This window comes from Loxodonta africana, chromosome 21 (genome assembly GCF_030014295.1).
Source record: "Loxodonta africana isolate mLoxAfr1 chromosome 21, mLoxAfr1.hap2, whole genome shotgun sequence".
Taxonomy (NCBI): Eukaryota; Metazoa; Chordata; class Mammalia; order Proboscidea; family Elephantidae; genus Loxodonta; species Loxodonta africana.
This window is the reverse complement of record NC_087362.1, coordinates 76,113,938-76,131,316: the sequence shown is the minus strand read 5'-3', so window position 1 is coordinate 76,131,316 and position 17,379 is coordinate 76,113,938. Positions and strand designations below refer to the sequence as shown.

The 17,379-nt window shown below is 45.3% G+C and overlaps 1 protein-coding gene across 4 annotated transcripts in view; it reads left to right on the top strand.

The window, feature by feature from the left end:
- ABCC11 (ATP binding cassette subfamily C member 11) overlaps positions 1-17,379 on the top strand; it is a 96,519-nt gene that overhangs the window by 67,761 nt on the left and 11,379 nt on the right. For 3 of the 4 annotated variants that reach the window (XM_023555680.2, XM_003416392.3, XM_064274137.1), the window contains exons 20-25: positions 993-1,219; positions 1,343-1,480; positions 2,233-2,419; positions 10,213-10,302; positions 12,044-12,233; positions 14,137-14,296. In XM_023555680.2, coding sequence (XP_023411448.2) covers positions 993-1,219; positions 1,343-1,480; positions 2,233-2,419; positions 10,213-10,302; positions 12,044-12,233; positions 14,137-14,296 — 992 coding nt within the window. The other variant, XM_064274138.1, reaches the window with a different exon arrangement.

Here is a 17,379-nt window from a genome sequence, read left to right as displayed (position 1 = left end):
ACCCCCAAAAACCCAAACCTGTTGCCGTGAGTCAGTCCTGACCTGTGGCGACCCCATGTGTTACAGAGTAGTTGCCGTGAGTCAGTCCTGACCCGTGGCGACCCCATGTGTTACAGAGTAGAATTGCTTGATAGGGTTTTCTTGGCTGTGATCTTAACTAAAGCCGATTGTCAGGCCTGTCTTCTATGGCACCACTGAGTGGGCTTGAACCGCCAACCTTTAGGTAAGTAGGTGAGTACAAACCATTTGCACCACCTGGGGACCCTTCTCAGGGGCAGTTGGCCCGAACGTCTGCATCTTAGGTAGCTGCAGTGGAGTTGCTGCCGCTGTGCTAGTCTTTGGCCGTTATGGGCCTACGCGCGGGAGATAAGAGCTAGTGTTGGCGGGATGCTCACCAGGGGCAGGATGCTGCTCTAAGCACGCTCACTACACTGTCTCTGTCTCTCTCCTTCATTGTGGTGTTCACGACAGAACCGTTGTCAGGTGCCCAAACCAGGGCCATTAATCACACTCATCAACAGTGCAACCGTTACCACCATTTGTGTCCAAAATGTTTTCATCACCCTGAGACTGGGAAACTCCGTGCCCCTTATTTCCCTTTTTCAAATACCAACTCTGTTGAGGCATAATGCACATACCGTGAAATTCACCGTTTTACGTTATACAATTCAAATTATACAATTTTAGTATATTTGCAGAGTTGTGCCACTACACTGTAGGGCATCATTACCATCTTGATTTTGGAAATCAGGGCCCTGAGGCTCAGAGGCATTAAGTAACTGCCTCCAGGTCACACAGCAGTAGGAGGAGGAGCGGGGCAGCCCTGGAGCCCATGTTCCAAACCACTGCTCCATGCTGCCTGCCCTGGAGCCCCCTCTGGCTGCTTCCTGCAGCCCTGCAGAGTCTAAGGGTGACAGCACCTTCCTCAAGTCCCATGCAATGTCTGCAGCTACTCTCATAAAAAAAATGGTCCGGATAATTTTGTCTCGCAGGTTTTCCGCTACCCCATGAGTTTCTTTGACACAACCCCAGTGGGCCAACTCTTGAACTGCTTTGCGGGAGACTTGAACGAGCTGGACCAGATCTTGCCCGTTATTGCTGAAGAGTTTCTGCTTATATTTTTGACGGTGGTCTCCACCCTGCTGATTATCACTGTGCTGTCTGTGTATAGCCTGGCGATTGCAGCCGTACTTGCCGTTGTCTGCCTTCTTTTTTATAAGTGAGTGGGTTCCTTTTGCTTGTGAGTGGGGTTGTGACTTGGGGTGTGAGGCTGGGACCAACCCAGAACTGCATAGTCCCAGAGGTGGATGGTCCAGGTCACTCATCCTCACTCTTGGTGCAGGATGTCCAAAAGGGCCATCAGGGTGTTCAAGAGACTGGAGAGCTACAGTCGGTCTCCTTTTCTCTCCCACATCCTCACCTTCCTGCATGGCCTGAGTTCCATCCATGTCTATGGGAAAACTGAAGACTTCCTCAGCCAGTAAGTCCTTCTCTTGTCCAACTGAGGACAATGGGGGCTGTGGTGGTGGCGGGGAGTGGGAAGGTAGGAAACAGAACATCTGGGAGTAGCATCATCTTCAGAAACATTCGCTAGAACTTTGTTTTATTCCAGTTGCTTCTCTCAGCCTCCAGAGTCTCATCTGTAAAATGGGGACAAAGGTCCCTATCCTCTCCATTCTTATGGTGCTCATAAGAATAAAAAATGTAAGTGATATGAAAGATGTAAACAATTAGCAATTATATTAATAATTGCTAAATCTAAGTGGAAGATACACAGACATGCATTAAACCAACCTTTTAATTTTTTTAAAGTTATAAAAATTTTCATAAGAAAAGACTAGGCAAAAATCAGAGATGCTTAAATTAGCTCATGCAAATGAGGATTCTAGAGGGAGGACTGAATTCAGGTGAGGCTTGATGCAGAAGACTCTGTTTGTCTCTGTTTTATTGCTATGCCTCCCATGACGTTTTATCCTCAGGACCTTGGAGACTCCACGGCAGCCCCAGGGTCCCCTCATGGTAGCAAAGTGGCTGCAATAGTGTCAGCTCTCCCATCATCCTACTAGAGAAATTTCTTCCCTTCACTCACTCACAAATCCTTGTAGTTATTGGCTCTCATTGACCCAATAGGCAACATACCCACCCCTGAACCAATCAATGAGGCTGGTAGAAGAACATGGGAAGCCTGGGTTAGACACACATATGTGTCTCCAAGTTGTGCTTTTTTCTCAGGTTTAAAAGGCTGACTGATGCACAGAGTAACTACCAGCTGTTGTTTCTGTCTTCCACACGTTGGGTGGCGTTGAGGCTTGAGATCATGACCAATCTGGTGACCTTGACTGTAGCCTTGTTCGTGGCCTTTGGCATTTCTTCTGCCTCCTATTCCTATAAAGCCATGACTATCAGCCTTGTCCTGCAGGTGAGAGAGGGCCCTTAGACAACCAGGGCTCTCGTGGGCTGTGCTTACCCCTGGCCTGTTGCCTCTGAGCAGACTCAGGGATCCATGGGACTTTAATTACACCTTGGGTTTTAGCCATCTTTTGAGCTATGTGCTTAGCCTGCTGAATAATTCTTCTTTGCTCCATTTCCTGATGTCACCTCTGAATTGGGAAGTCTCTATTTAAAGGTACTTAATGAAATGATGGATCATTGGGATTGAAGGGGATCTCATAGGCAACAGAGCCCAACCCTTGTGAAGATGGGGAAACTGAGGCCCAAAGAGGGGAAGAGTTGTCGAAATGGACAGATTTTTAGAAGCAGAGCCAGGACGAGAACCTGAATTCTTGGTTTCCTGGCTAATGTCTTTTTATTTCACTATTCATACCCTGATTCAGCTCTCAAACTTTTGTGAATGACTAGGAAGGTCATTAAAAATGCAGGCTTCTCTAGAGCAGGGCTTCTCAGACTTTCATGTGCATAAGACTTAACACAGATTCCTTTACCCCGTCCTTGGAGATGTTACTCAGCCTGGTCTGGGAGGGGCCTACAGGAGGTCCACACTTGGGGCAGCACTGCTGTAGAGATTAGGGGTCAAGTCCCGGGGTGGGGGTGGAATTTAATTTTAAAGATGAGTCCTCTAGGGGATCCTGATGTAGCTGGTCTGTGTACCTCCCTTGGAGAAACATGGCCCAAATTCCTCCATGCAGGGCTGCACTGGGCATTTGGGGCACAAAGAGGGAGGTCTGTATAAGGCTCATTGTCCACAGAAACCCATGGAAGTGCTGTCCACCCAGGGCTGCCTCAGGGAACCCTGGGTATGCAGGTCCAGTGCACACACCCCTGGGGGCTTTCATTACCCGTCCTCTCTGTGGGTCATGTGGCTTTCTAACAGCCTGAGATCCAATGTATGACTCACCGAGCTTTCCATCAGTCCCCAATGATCAGACATTATTTCTACATGCTAAGGGGCATGCCTAGCTCCTTGTTGAGCCCATTGCATCAGGCACACGTATGCACAGAAACACTCCTACACATACACGTGGGTGTGCAGAACCTTCCACCGGCAGGTAGGAGTGGGTTGTGCAGTGCTCAGTCACAGACACCTGATGAGTATGATACCAACTGGATTTAATGAGAGCATTCACTGAGCCCTCAGTGTATTGCTGTGCTTCCTTCATTTAATTTTCACCATGCTCAAGTAAGACCTTGAATATACCCCACTTGAATTTAGAGATCATCTCAAGAATAGATATGATGCACTGAACACTAATGACCAGAGGAGTTGTGGGATGACATCCAGGACAACATACATGAAGGAAGCAAAAGGGCATTAAAAAGGCAGGAAAAGAAAAAAAAAAAAAAGGGTGTCAGAAGAGACTCTGAAACTTGCTCTCGAACGTCGAGTATCTAAAGCAAAAGAAAGCAACTATGAAGTAAACGAGATGAAAGAAGATTTCAAAGGGTGGATCAAGAAGACAAAGTGAAGTATTATAATGAAATGTGGAAAGACCTGGAGTTAGAAAACCAAAAGAGAAGAACAAGCTCAGCATTTCTCAGGCTGAAAGAACTAAGGAAAATCTAAGCCTCCAATTGCAATATTGAAGGATTCTATGGGCAAAAACTCCTACGTGTCTGTCAGTTTGTTGTACTGTGGGGGCTTGTGTGTTGCTATGTTATTGGAAGCTATGCCACTGGATTCAGATACCAGGAGGGTCACACATGGAGGACAGGTTTCAGCTGAGCTTCCAGACTAAAACAGGCTAGGAAGAAGAACCTGGCAATCTACTTCTGAAAAGAATTAGCCAGGGAAAACCTTATGAATAGCAGTGGAACATTGTCTGGTATAGTGCCAGAAGATGAGCCTCCCAGGTTGGAAGGCCCTCAAAATATGGCTGGTGAAGAGCTGCCTCCTCAAAGTAGAGTCGACCTTAATGATGTGGGTGGAGTAAAGCTTTTGGGGCCTTCATTTGCTGATGTGGTATGACTCGAAATGAGAAGAAACAGCTGCAAACATCCAGTAATAATTGGAACACGGAATGTAAGAAGTATGAATCTAGGAAAATTAGAAATTGTCAGAAATGAAATGGAACACATAAGCATCAATATCCTGGGCATTAGTGAGCTGAAATGGACTGGTGGCCATTTTGAATCAGACAATCATATAGTCCACTATACTGGGAATGATAATTTGAAGAGGAATGGTGTTGCATTCATCTTCAAAAAGAACATTTCTAGAGAGGCGGGGCCAAGATGGTGGAATAGCCACTTGCTTCCGGCGAGCCCCTCTTACAACAAAGACCTGAAAAAACAAGCGAAACAATTATACTTATGACAACCTAGGAGCCCTGAACATCAAAGGCAAAGTTAGAAAATGGACTGAGCGGCAGGGGGAGAGAGAGACCGTTCAGAAGCAGAGAGGAATTGCCAGACCTGAATCACCGGGATCCCTTAGGTACCATTCCCAGGAGGGGCTGTGGCAGGCTGGTGGTAGTGTTAGGCCGCAGTTTCCTCAGGGAGAAGCGGCCAGCTGCACAGCCTACTCACACCTCCAGAACCAGAGAAGAATGGTGCTCTCGGCAAAACCTAAGTACTGGCATATATTTTACCACACCTCCAGCCCCCAAGCCGGCTTCGGTGGCTGTTGATTTCCCTGGGCCTGAGATAGGCCCTGTTGAGTGCCTGGAGCCATCCTCCCAGCCCTGGAGTAGGAATAAATTCACAACTGGGAGAAAAGATAATTTGCCAGCTCCACTAACCTGGGAAGCTCAGGACAGAAGCAGCTCTTGTCCAGGCATGAACGGTCCTTGGACTTTGAATACCTTTCCCCACTGCATGGACCTGTGTGGGCCTATTACAGAAGAATAGGCCCTTGTTGGCAGACTACAACTGCTTCAGCTGTGTGGTGGAGAGGTGGGTGTTTGATGTTTGACATTGCTTTGCCTATTAAACAGGGTCCTCACCTACCACATCAGGGGCCTAAGGACTGGTAGCTCCACTTGGGTCACCCAGCCACCTGCGACAGGGGTCCAAGGATAACTGGTACCTCCCAGGCCTTACAACCAAAAGTGTTGGGTGCCCATGTTCCATCTGCAGAACCCACCCACCTGTACACTCTAGGGAAGAGGGATGTGCTTTCTTCAGAGACACTTGGGGGATGATTCTCAGCCCTCTGCCTTGTTCAGTGTGTGACCCCCTGCTGCAACCAGGTACTGGTACCTACACCAATCACCCCTGCCACTCTAAGACTGTAAGACAGCCTGACCACACACTTGATGGCCAGTTACCTGGACACCTGAGCTGCATCTGTACAAGAAAAGTGAATGGACTCCTAGACTGATATATCTGATAACAGCTCTAGCCATCTGGGGACAGGACGTCACAGCTTCAAAGGTGAAAATAATCAAGATAGCTCTCTCAAGCAACCCATTTGGGCATATCAAAAGAAAACAAAGCAAGAAGCTACGATACAGTAAGCAAACATAAACTAATACAATAACTTATAGATGGCTCGGAGACAATAGTCAATATCGAATCACATAAAGAAACAGACCATGATTGCTTCAACAAGCTCTCAGAAAAAAGAATCAAGGGATCGTGTAGATCAAAGTGCCTTCCTGGAATTACCAGAGGCAGAATACAAAAGATTGATATACATAATCCTTCAAGACATCAGAAAGGAAATCGGGCAATACGCAGAACAAGCCAAGGAACACATAGATAAAGCAGTTGAAGAAATTATAAAGGTTATTCAGGAACATAATGAAAAATTTAATAAGCTACAAGAATCCATAGAGAGACAGCAATCAGAAATTCAGAAGATAAACAATAAAATTACAGAAATAGACAACTCAATAGAAAGTGAGAGGAGCAGAATTGAGCAAATGGAAGGCAGAATTTGTGAACTTGAAGATAAAGCACTTGGCACCAATATATTTGAAGAAAAATCAGATAAAAGAATTAAAAAATATGAAGAAACCTTAAGAATCATATGGGACTGTATCACAAGAAGTAACCTATGAGTGATTGGAATAACAGAAGAGGGAGGGATAACAGAAAATACAGAGAGAATTGTTGAAGATTTGTGGCAGAAAACTTCCCTGATATTGTGAAAGATGAGAGGATATCTATCCAAGATGCTCATTGAACTCCACATAAAGTAGATTTTAAAAGGAAGTCACCAAGACATAATCAAACTTGCCAAAAAGAGAGAATTTTAAGAGCAGTTAGGGATAAATGACAAGTCACCTACAAAGGAGAGTCAATAAGAATAAACTCGGACTACTCGGCAGAAACCATGCAGGCAAGAAGGCAATAGGCTGACTAATATAAAGCATTGAGGGAAAAAAATTGCCAGCCAAGAATCATATACCCAGCAAAACTGTCTCTCAAATATGAAGGTGAAATTAGGACATTTCCAGATAAATAGAAGTTTAGGGAATTTGTAAAAAACAAACCAAAACTACAAGAAATACTAAAGGGAGTTCTTTGGTTAGAAAATCACTAATATCAGGTATCAACCCAAGACTAGAACACTGGACAGAGCAATTGGATGTCAACCCAGTCAGGGAAATCACAAAAATAAATCAAGATAAAAAAAAGAACATTTCAAGATCTATCCTGAAGTATAGCGCTGTCAGTGATAGGATAATATCCCTATGCCTACAAGGAAGACCAGTTAATATGAGTATTATTCAAATTTATGCACCAACCACTAAGGCCAAAGATGAAGAAATTGAAGATTTTTTATCAGCTTCTGCAGTCTGAAATTGATAGAACATGCAATGAGAATGCATTGATAATCACTGGTGATTGGAATGCAAAAGTTGGAAACAAAGAAGTATCAGTAGTTGGAAAATATGGACTTGGTTGTAGAAACAATGCTGGAGATCAAATGATAGAATTTTGCAAGACTAATGACTTCTTCATTGCAAATACCTTTTTCACCAACATAAACGGTGACTATACACATGGACCTCACCGGACAGGATACACGGGAATCAAATCGACTACATCTGTGGAAAGAGACGATGGAAAAGCTCAATATCGTCTGTCAAGACAAGGCCAGGGGCCGACTGTGGGACAGACCATCAATAGCTCATATGCAAGTTCAAGCTCAAGGTGAAGAAAAGCCAAGCAAGTCCATGACAGCCAAATATGACCTTGACTATATCCCACCTGATTTTAGAGATCATTTCAAGAATAGATTTGATGCATTGAACAATAATGACTGAAGACCAGACGAGTTGTGAAATGACATCAAGGACATTATACATGAAGAAAGCAAGAGGTCATTGAAAAGACACGAAAGAAAGAAAAGACAAAGATGGATGTCAGAGGAGACTCTGAAACATGCTGTTGAACATCGAGCAGCTAAACCAAAAGGAAGAAACGATGAAGTAAAAGAAGTGAACAGATTTCAAAGGGCAGCTCAAGAAGACAAAGTAAAGTATTATAATGACATGTACAATGAGCTGGAGATGGAAAACCAAAAGAGAAGAACATGCTCGGCATTTCTCAAGCTGAAAGAACTGAAGAAAAAGTTCAAACTTTGAGTTGCAATGGTGACGGATTCTATGGGGAAAATATTAAACGACGCAGGAAGCATCAAAAGAAAGTGAAAGGAATACACAGAGTCATTATACCAAAAAGAATTAGTCGACATTCAGCTATTTCAAGAGGTAGCATATGATCAGGAACTGATGGTACTGAGGGAGGAAGTCCAAGCTGCGCTGAAGACATTGGTGAAGAACAAAAGAGGTAGCATATGATCAGGAACTGATGGTACTGAGGGAGGAAGTCCAAGCTGCCCTGAAGACATTGGTGAAGAACAAGGCTCCAGAAATTGGTGGAGTATCAATTGAGATGTTTCAACAAACAGATGCATCGCTGGAAGTGCTCACTCATCTATGCCAAGAAATTTGGAAGACAGCTACCTGGCCAATCGACTGGAAGAGATCCATATTATGCCTATTCCCAAGAAAGGCAATCCAACCAAATGCAGAAATTATCTAACAATATCATTAATATCACACACAAGCAAAATTATGCTGAAGAACATTCAAAAGTGGCTGTAGCAATATATCGACACAGAACTGCCAGAAATTCAGGCCAGATTCAGAAGAGGGTATATCGTTGCTGATGTCAGATGGATCCTGGCTGAAAGCAGAGAATACCAGAAGGATGTTTACCTGTGTTTTATGGACTATGCAGGGACGTTCAACTGTGTGGACCATAACAAATTATGCATAACATTGCAAAGAATGGGAATTCCAAAACATTAATTGTACTCATTAGGAACCTGTACACAGACCAAGAGGCAGTTGTTCAAACAAAACAGGGGGATAATGAGTGTTTTAAAGTCAGGAAAGGTGTGCGTCAGGTTGTATCCTTTCACCACACCTATTCAATCTGTATGCTGAGCAAATAATCTGAGAAGCTGGACTATATGAAGAAGAACAGGGCATCAGGATTGGAGGAAGACTTATTAACAACCTGCATTATGCAGATGACACAACCCTTCTTGCTGAAAGCAGAGAGGACTTGAATCAAGTACTGGTGAAGATCAAAGACCACGGCCTTCAGTATGGGTTACACCTCAACATAAAGAAAACAAAAATCCTCACAACTGGACCAATGAGCAACACCATGATAAACAGAGAAAAGATTGAAGTTGTCAAGGATCTCATTTTACTTGGATCCACAATCAACACCCATGGAAGCAGCAGTCAAGAAATCAAAAGACTCATTGCACTGGGCAAATCTGCTGCAAAGGACCTCTTTAAAGTGTTGAAGAGCAAAGATGTCACCCTGAAGACTAAGGTGTGCCTGACCCAAGCCATGGTATTTTCAATCACATCATATGCGTGTGAAAGCTGGACAACGAATATGGAAGACCAAAGAAGAATTGACGCCTTTGAATTGTGGTGTTGGTGAAGAATATTGAATACACTATGGATTGCCAAAAGAATGAAAATGTCTGTCTTGGAAGAAGTACAACCAGAATGCTCCTTAGAAGCAAGGATGGCGAGACTGCATCTTACATGCTTTGGACATGTTGTCAGGAGGGATCAGTCCCTGGAGAAGGACATTATGCTTGGCAAAGTACAGGGTCAGCAGAAAAGAGGAAGACCCTCAATGAGATGAATGGACACAGTGCCTACAACAATGGGCTCAAGCATAACAACGAACATGAGGATGGGGCAGGACTGGGCAGTGTTTCGTTCTGTGGTACGTAGGGTCGCTATGAGTCGGAACTGACTCAACAGCACCTAACAACAACATTATTGTTCCTATTTTAGAAATCAGGAAACTGAGGCTTAGGGAGTTGAACTAACTTGCCCATGCTCCCACAGCTAGAAGGAGACAAATCTTTCCATAGGACTTACTCTCAATCAATCTCTCCCTCTCTCCTTCTCTGTCTCCCTCTTTCTAAGCTTTCCTCCCTTTGACACACACACACACACACACACACACACCCTTATGCAGGCACCACCTGCTATGCCATAGTGCTGACTTGCTCCCAAACTTTCAGATGCTCTGGGGGAGAAAAAGCAGAAAGAAAGCAAAGGGAGAGTGCTTGGAGTGGAGCGATGTCAGGGGGTCCTTACCCAGGTTTTCCCACCACAGCTGCAGCTAAACTCAGGAGTGGGCTGAGGGGCGCAGAGGCATCTGCTCAGTTCTCCTAAGGGAAGTGGTCTTGGTTTGAGGAGTGAGGGAAGAGCAGTGAGTGGTTTTCAGGAGTGTTGAGTCTCTTGATGCTTCTCTTGGTTCCAGCTGGCATCCAGCTTCCAGGCCACTGTCCGGTTTGGTTCGGAGACAGAGGCGTACTTCATGGCTGTGGAGAGGATGCTACAGTACATGAAGGTGGGGTGCAGGTCTGGGTCTGGGGTGGAAAGCTCTGCAAGGCTGCACATCCAGGCATGGGGCATACCCTCTGGGGCCTCTGCACCCCACCCCAGGGCCCTCCTCCCCATCTATCCAGGACCTTTGTGTACCACCTCTCTGAGTTCTTCAGTATCATCGGCTCATTTTGACCATCACCACAACCCTCAGAGCATTGCTGATGCAGAGGGAATAACCTGTTTTAGAAACAAGAGGTAGACCTTGCCCAAGAGTAATAATAACAGCAAGTAGTTGTTATTGTTACAGTAATTGGACAATAATAATTGTTATAATAATAACTGTAAACCAAAGCACCACACCAGTTGCCATCAAGTTGATTCTGACTGACGGTGAGCTGTGTGTGCACACTAGCCAACCTCTGTGGTGCTCCATAGGGTTTTCAAGGCTGTGCCCTTTCAGAAGCAGATCACCAGGCCTTTCTTCTGTGACACCTCTGGGTGGGTTTGAACCACCAACCTTTTGGTTAGTAGTTGAGTGCTTAGTTATTTATGCCACCCAGAGATTCCTAATAATAATTGTTATTATGTTATTGGTTCTGTTTATGTCACAGAAGTTAAGGGCACAGATTTTGGAGTCAGATTGCCAAATTCAAGTGCAAATTTTGCCATTTGGATTGGCTGTGTAACCTTGGGCAACTTATTCATCCTCTCTGTTTCCCATCCCTAAAATGGGAAAGAGAACAGTATCTACTTCATTGGGTTGTTTCAAAGATTAAATGATACACAGTGTGAAGTACTTAGAGCAGAGTCTGGTTCATAGTAAACCTTCGGTACTGTTCACTATTATGACTGAACCATTTCTATGTGCCAGGTACTATGCTAAGCCCTTTATATAGATTATTTCATGGAATCACAAAACAATTTTATGAAGTTGATTAAATTATTATTCCCATTATCCAGATGAGGAAACTGAGGCTTGGCTAAGTTGAGCATCTTGCTGAAGATCACACAGTCAGGGGCTGGCAGAGCCCTCTGCCTCTAACGCCAGGCTTCTGCCTCTGCTGTGTGGCAGCAGCTCTGATTGAACACTGAGTGATGCTGCCGTAACATTGCCCAGGCAGAGGAGAGCTGTGGTGTGCAGCCAGAAGTCCCTGCTTCTACTCCTCTGTTCTTTCCTCCCATCACGCCCAACTGTACCTGATGAAAGGCTAGTGGGCTTGGGGTCAGGCCGACCTGGGCGTGAGTCTCAGCTCATCCACTCATAAGCTGTGTGATGTTAAGCAAGTCGTTTAACTTGTTTGTGCGCATATTTGCTCACCTGTGAAAGGAATCTAAAAGTGCCTACCTCCTAGGCTGAGGATAAAAAAAAAGATAGACAGGGATAAAGGCTGAGCAAGGGTGCTGAGCTGTAAACACCCTCTTGGATGGGTTAGCTCTGCTGCCCTCAGTAGCATTATTCTGGATTCTGTCTCTGTAGAGCCTCACAGAATAAACTAGAAAAAGTGCTCCAGGTTATAATGAGGGGCCAGCCCTCTGGGCTACTCATTCTTTTGGGAGAAAATTATGAGCATTTCAGGAGAGTAAGGGAATGTTCTGGAGCACAGGGACCTGTTGGGGTTCCTCTAGTCACACAGCAGGGGGCTTGACCACAGTGCTGGGCAGGCTGGGTGAGTCACACCACAACACCTGAGGCCGGTGGGTCGGCAGGGATGGGCCAAGATGGATGACAACTATTGATTGCTTTTTCTTTCTTTAAAAATGAGATTTGTGTCCCTGAGGCTCGTTGGAATGTGGAAGACGTGAGCCCTCCCCTTGGGTGGCCACAGCATGGGGAAATCACCTTCCAGGATTATCAGATGAAATACCGAGACAATAGCCCTATTGTTCTTGATGGCATCAACCTGACGATTCGCAGCCAGGAAGTGGTGGGCATCGTGGGAAGGACGGGCTCAGGTGAGTTGAGTGGCCAGGCCATTTCTGTCCTATCCTCTGGCCTTTGGGTTCCAGATTTATTTTGGGGCATATGTTCTTGACAAGTATTTATAGGGTCCTCACTCTGTGCTGGGCCCAGGGCTAGTGTGGTGACCCAAACCCCAAGGCCCCTCCTTCATGGAATTCCAGTCGGGGAAACAGATGATAAGTCACCCAATAAAGAAATAGATCATTACAGGCTGTGGCGATGGCATGAAGGAAAGAAGCACCCTGGTGTTATACTGAGTCCTTGTGGCCTGGGCTGTGAGGTGACGTTTGAGCTGAGACTTGGAGAGGGACCAGAATCCAGGAGAGGAGCACTTTAGGCCGGGGGCAGTGCGTTCATGTGGAAGCTCTAGGAAGGTGAAGGGCAGGGGCAACAAGGGACTTCTGAGTTTTCATTTTCCTTCTACCCTTTCTACCCTTCCCTTCATAGACCTCTCTTATCAGCCTCCTGAACGGTGAGGTCATGGCTGAAGGAAACATGGGTAGTATATGTATTTCATAGCAAACAGAGAGTTTGGTTTTTTTGGTAGGAAATGAGCAGTGTTGCTTTGCTCAAAGATGGCCATAACCCAATCTCCTGCACCAGGAAATTTTCAGGAGCTCGACGAGGGAGACTATGAGGCAGAATCCATTCGATGGCAATGGGTTTTTTTTTTTTTTTTTTTTGGTAGAGAGCGATACACATTAAAAGCCGAGTAGTCAGCCACCATCTTTGAGCAGGGCACGACTGCCTGTTTCCAACCAGGATCAAAACCCAACATGTAAGAGATTTGGTTGTTATGCAACACCTATGTTGCCTATGTTTCCCAGCACCATGACTGAGCTGTTTCCAACCACATAGAAGCCTTGCCTTCTCCTCCTTCCTCCTCCCCTTCACCTTTCTGACTTCTTTCCCTCCCTTCCCCTTCTATCACTTTTGGGAGGCCAGTCCCAAACACCACCCCGCCCCCTCTTTGCATTGTTCAGAGACACTGCTCAGACTTGATTCTTGACTCCTGTGAGCTGATGCACCTACATCATCTGTGAGTTGCTTCTCCTTTGCTTTGAGGGGGTTGCCCAGAGTTGCCTTTCCAGGTGGTGCCCTGGATGACTCAAGCTTTCACGGGTCTGTGCCTCCTCTGGACCCTTGCAGCACTTTCTCTACCACAAGGTGAAGGACATCCAGATATAATCTTTTTGTGTTCTTCCCCTGCTATTTCTCACCTGCCAGGGAGAGGGCTGGGATCTCACGTAGAGAAGCTCTCAGTCCATTGGCTGTGTTCATTTAGTAGATACTTGCTGAGCACATCACGTGTGCCAGGCTCAGGGAACATGAAGGCTAGCAAGACGCAGCTTCTACCCTCACAGGGACTGGAAACTCACATGCCTTCAGGGCCTGGCAGGTAACATGATGAGTGAAATGGGCCTCAGATGTGGTGACAGGGGTGGTGGGAGAGCATGTGGCAAATGGGAGCACTGTCCATTCTGAAGGCAGCAGCCATACTCAGCTCCAGCTGCTTGTGACCTGGGGGATGGGGCCCAGCATTGTCAATTCTGCTGAGTTTTCAACAGAAGCCTGAAATTTGAATTTTTGCATGTAGGATCTTTGGAATTTTTAATGCTGTCAAGGAATTTAAAAGTAACAGTAACATTGTGTGTGAAATAAAATAGACATGTGGCTTGATTTGATCCAGAGGCTCCATTTGTAACCTCCATCCGATGCAGACTATAAGAAAACTGCTCATGGTGTCAGGCACCATTTAAAGCAGAGACCCCAGCCCTCTTCTGCCCTCTGCATGGTCACGATGACAAAAAATGGGCCATGTAGGGGGCTGGGTTCACTGTGAATGCCCCTAATGCCGACTTAGGAACCAAAGGCTCATTTGTTTCTTGCTGACAGGGAAGTCTTCCTTGGGAGTGGCTCTCTTCCGCCTGGTGGAGCCCACAGCAGGACGGATTCTCATTGATGGTGTGGACATCTGCAGCATTGGCCTGGAGGAGCTGAGATCCAAGCTCTCAGTTATCACTCAAGATCCAGTCCTGCTCTCTGGAACCATCAGGCAAGTGCCGTGCTAGAGGCCTTGGTGGTTTAGTGGTAGAAGTCACACCTTCTGTGTGGGAGACCCGGGTTTGACTCCTGGCCAACACCTGATGCACAGCTACTACCTGTCAGTTGTAGTTTGTGAGATGCCATGATGCTGAACAGTTTCAGTGGAGCTTCCAGACTAAAATGGGCTAGAAAGAAAGGCCTGACAATCTAGTTCCAAAATTCAGCCAGTGAAAACCGTACACATCACCGTGGTTTGATCCACAACCAGTCGTGGAGATGGCGCAGGTTGGGCAGCATTTTGTTCTGTTGTGCACGGGGTTGCCATGAGTCAGGGTCTGACTGGACGGCAGCTGACAGCAATAGGCCAGATGGCTGTTTGATGCGGAGGACTGACTCCAGGAAGGGGTCACAAGATCAGGATTCAGGATCAGGGCTAACTCTAATTAGCTGGTGACCCTGCGACAATGCCTCAATTTCTAGGTCTCACACCTCTCCTTGGCAAATGGGGTCCCTCATGCCTACCTGCCCACCTCACTGAGATGTCACTGAGGATGAATGAGGCCCTGATATACACAAGGGCACTTGTCAACTATAATGCCCCCAACAAAAGCAAGGCATAATTTTTTAAATACCTGATGGACTGACCAAATTTCAGTTCACAATTAAGCACTGGCACTGCAACTGCCGTATGCTTTTATGTCTGGGTGAGGCGGATCCTCCTCTCATTGCACACCGAGGAAAGGCCTTGGAGGAGTTTTAGGCTGAAGGTTGAGAAGTGCCTCTTCACAGGGTACAGAGTCTGGGCAGTGCAGAAGTGTGAAATCACCTGGGCAGGCCAGTCAGTGAAGCAGGCAGGACTGGAGCTTCACACACCTTCCGTTTCTTCATATGTCAATTCAGAGGACTGAGTTTTATCCGGATTAGTACATCTATCCGGCAGTCTACTTTAGCTGTGTAGGAACATAAAGGCATAAAGACTGGGGAAGATTGAGAATCGATGCTTTTTCTTTTCAACCAGCACTACTATTTATTTCCAAAACTTTTTCATCATCCCCATCAGAAACTCTGTAACCATTAAACAGTAACCCCTCATCCTGCTCTGGCCTCAGCCCTTGGTAACCACTATCTACTTTTTGTCTCCTTATATTTGCCTATTCTAGATATTTCATATATGTGGGATCATACAATATTTTTGTTTTTTGTGTCTGACTTATTTCACTCAGATTAATGATTTTAAAATCCATCCATATTGTAGCATGTATCAGAAACTTCATTTCTCTGTATGACTGAATAATATTCTCTTGTATGTATATACCACAATTTGTTTATCCATTCACCTGTCAATGGACACTTGGGTTGTTTCCACCTTTTGGTTATTGTGAATAGTGCTGCAGTGAACTTTGGTATACAAGTGTCTTTTGGAGTCCCTGTTCTCAATCTTCTTGGGTATATACCTAGGAGTGGAATTTCTGGGTCATACGGTAATTCTGCATTTAACATTTTAAGGAACCATCAAACTCTTTGCCACAGCAGCTGCACCAATTTAAATTCCCAGCAGCAATGCATGAGGGTTCTGATTTCTCCACATTCTTGCCAACGCTTATTATTTTTCTTTTTTAAAAAATAATGGCCATCTTACCCGTTGCCATTGCTGTCAGGTTGATTCCGACTCATACTGACCCTATAGGACAGAGTAGGACTGCCCCATAGAGTTTCCAAGGAGCGCCTAGTGGATTCAAACTGCCAACCTTTTGGTTAGCAGCAGTAGTGCTTAACCGCTAAGCCACCAGGGTTTCCAATAGCCATCTTAAAAACCCATCTTAAAATGGGTGTGAAATCATGTCTCATTGTGTTTTTGATTTTCATTTGCCTAATGACTAATGATCCCTGAGTGGCACAAATGGTTAAGCACTGGGATACTAACCGAAAGGTTGGTGGTTCAAACCCACCCAGAGGCATCTGCTTCTGAAAGGTCATAGCCTGTAAAACCTGTGGAGTGCAGCTCTACACTGCACACATGGCGTCGTCATAAGTCGAAATCATCTTCATGACAACAATTGACCATTTGTATATTTTCTTTAGAAGAAGTGTTTATTCAAGTCCTTTGACTATTTTTAAATTATATTGTTTGTCTTTTTGAACTATAGGAAGCTATGCTTTTTATACTTTAGAAAATAAGCTAGATCTAAACATGTTTCAAGGGTATTTAAGGGGCGATCTTAGAGGCAGGAGGTTAGACTGACCTCCAGAGAGTCCTTCATTCATTCATCCTTTTATCCATTTAACTTACCTTTTCTGAGTCTCTGTCATGTTCCAGACACTGTGCTAAGAACTGGACACTTTGATGAACGACCAGTTCCTTTGCTCCCCCAGAGAGCTCACAATCTATTGTGTGTGTGCGTGCCTGTGTGTTACAGTTTGAATAGATGTGTGACTTGACAAATGACAATACAAGGAGGTAAATGCTAGATTAGAGATATGAACAAAGTGCTAAGGGAGCCAAGAAGTGGGGCAGTTTACTCTGCCTGGGTGAATCCAGGAAGGCTTCACAGAGGAGGGGATATTTGAACAGGGTCTTTATTATTATTATTGTGCTTTAAGGAAAAGTTTACAATTCAAATCAATTTCTCGTATAAAAACTTATACACACGTTGTTATGTTGTTGCTGTCCCTATAATGTGACAGCACACTCCTCCTCTCCACCCTGGATTTCCCGTGTCCATTCAACCAGCTCCTTTCCCCCTCTGCCTTCTCATCTTGCCTCCAGACAGGAGCGGCCCACATAGGCTCATATGTCTACTTGAACTAAGAAGCTCACTTCTCACCAGTATCCTTTTGTGTCTTATAGTCCAGTCTAATCTTTGTCTGAAGAGTTGGCTTTGGAGATGGTTTTAGTTTTGGGCTAACAGAGTCTGGGGGCCATGTCCTCTGGGGTCCGTCCAGTCTGCTTTTTTTTTTTACTAGAATTTGAGTTCTGCACCCCACTTTTCTCCTGCTCCGTCAAGTCCTCTGTGTTGTGTTCCCCGTCAGGGCGGTCATTGGTGGTAGCCAGGTACCATCCAATTCTTCTGGTCTCAGGCTGGTGAAGTCTCT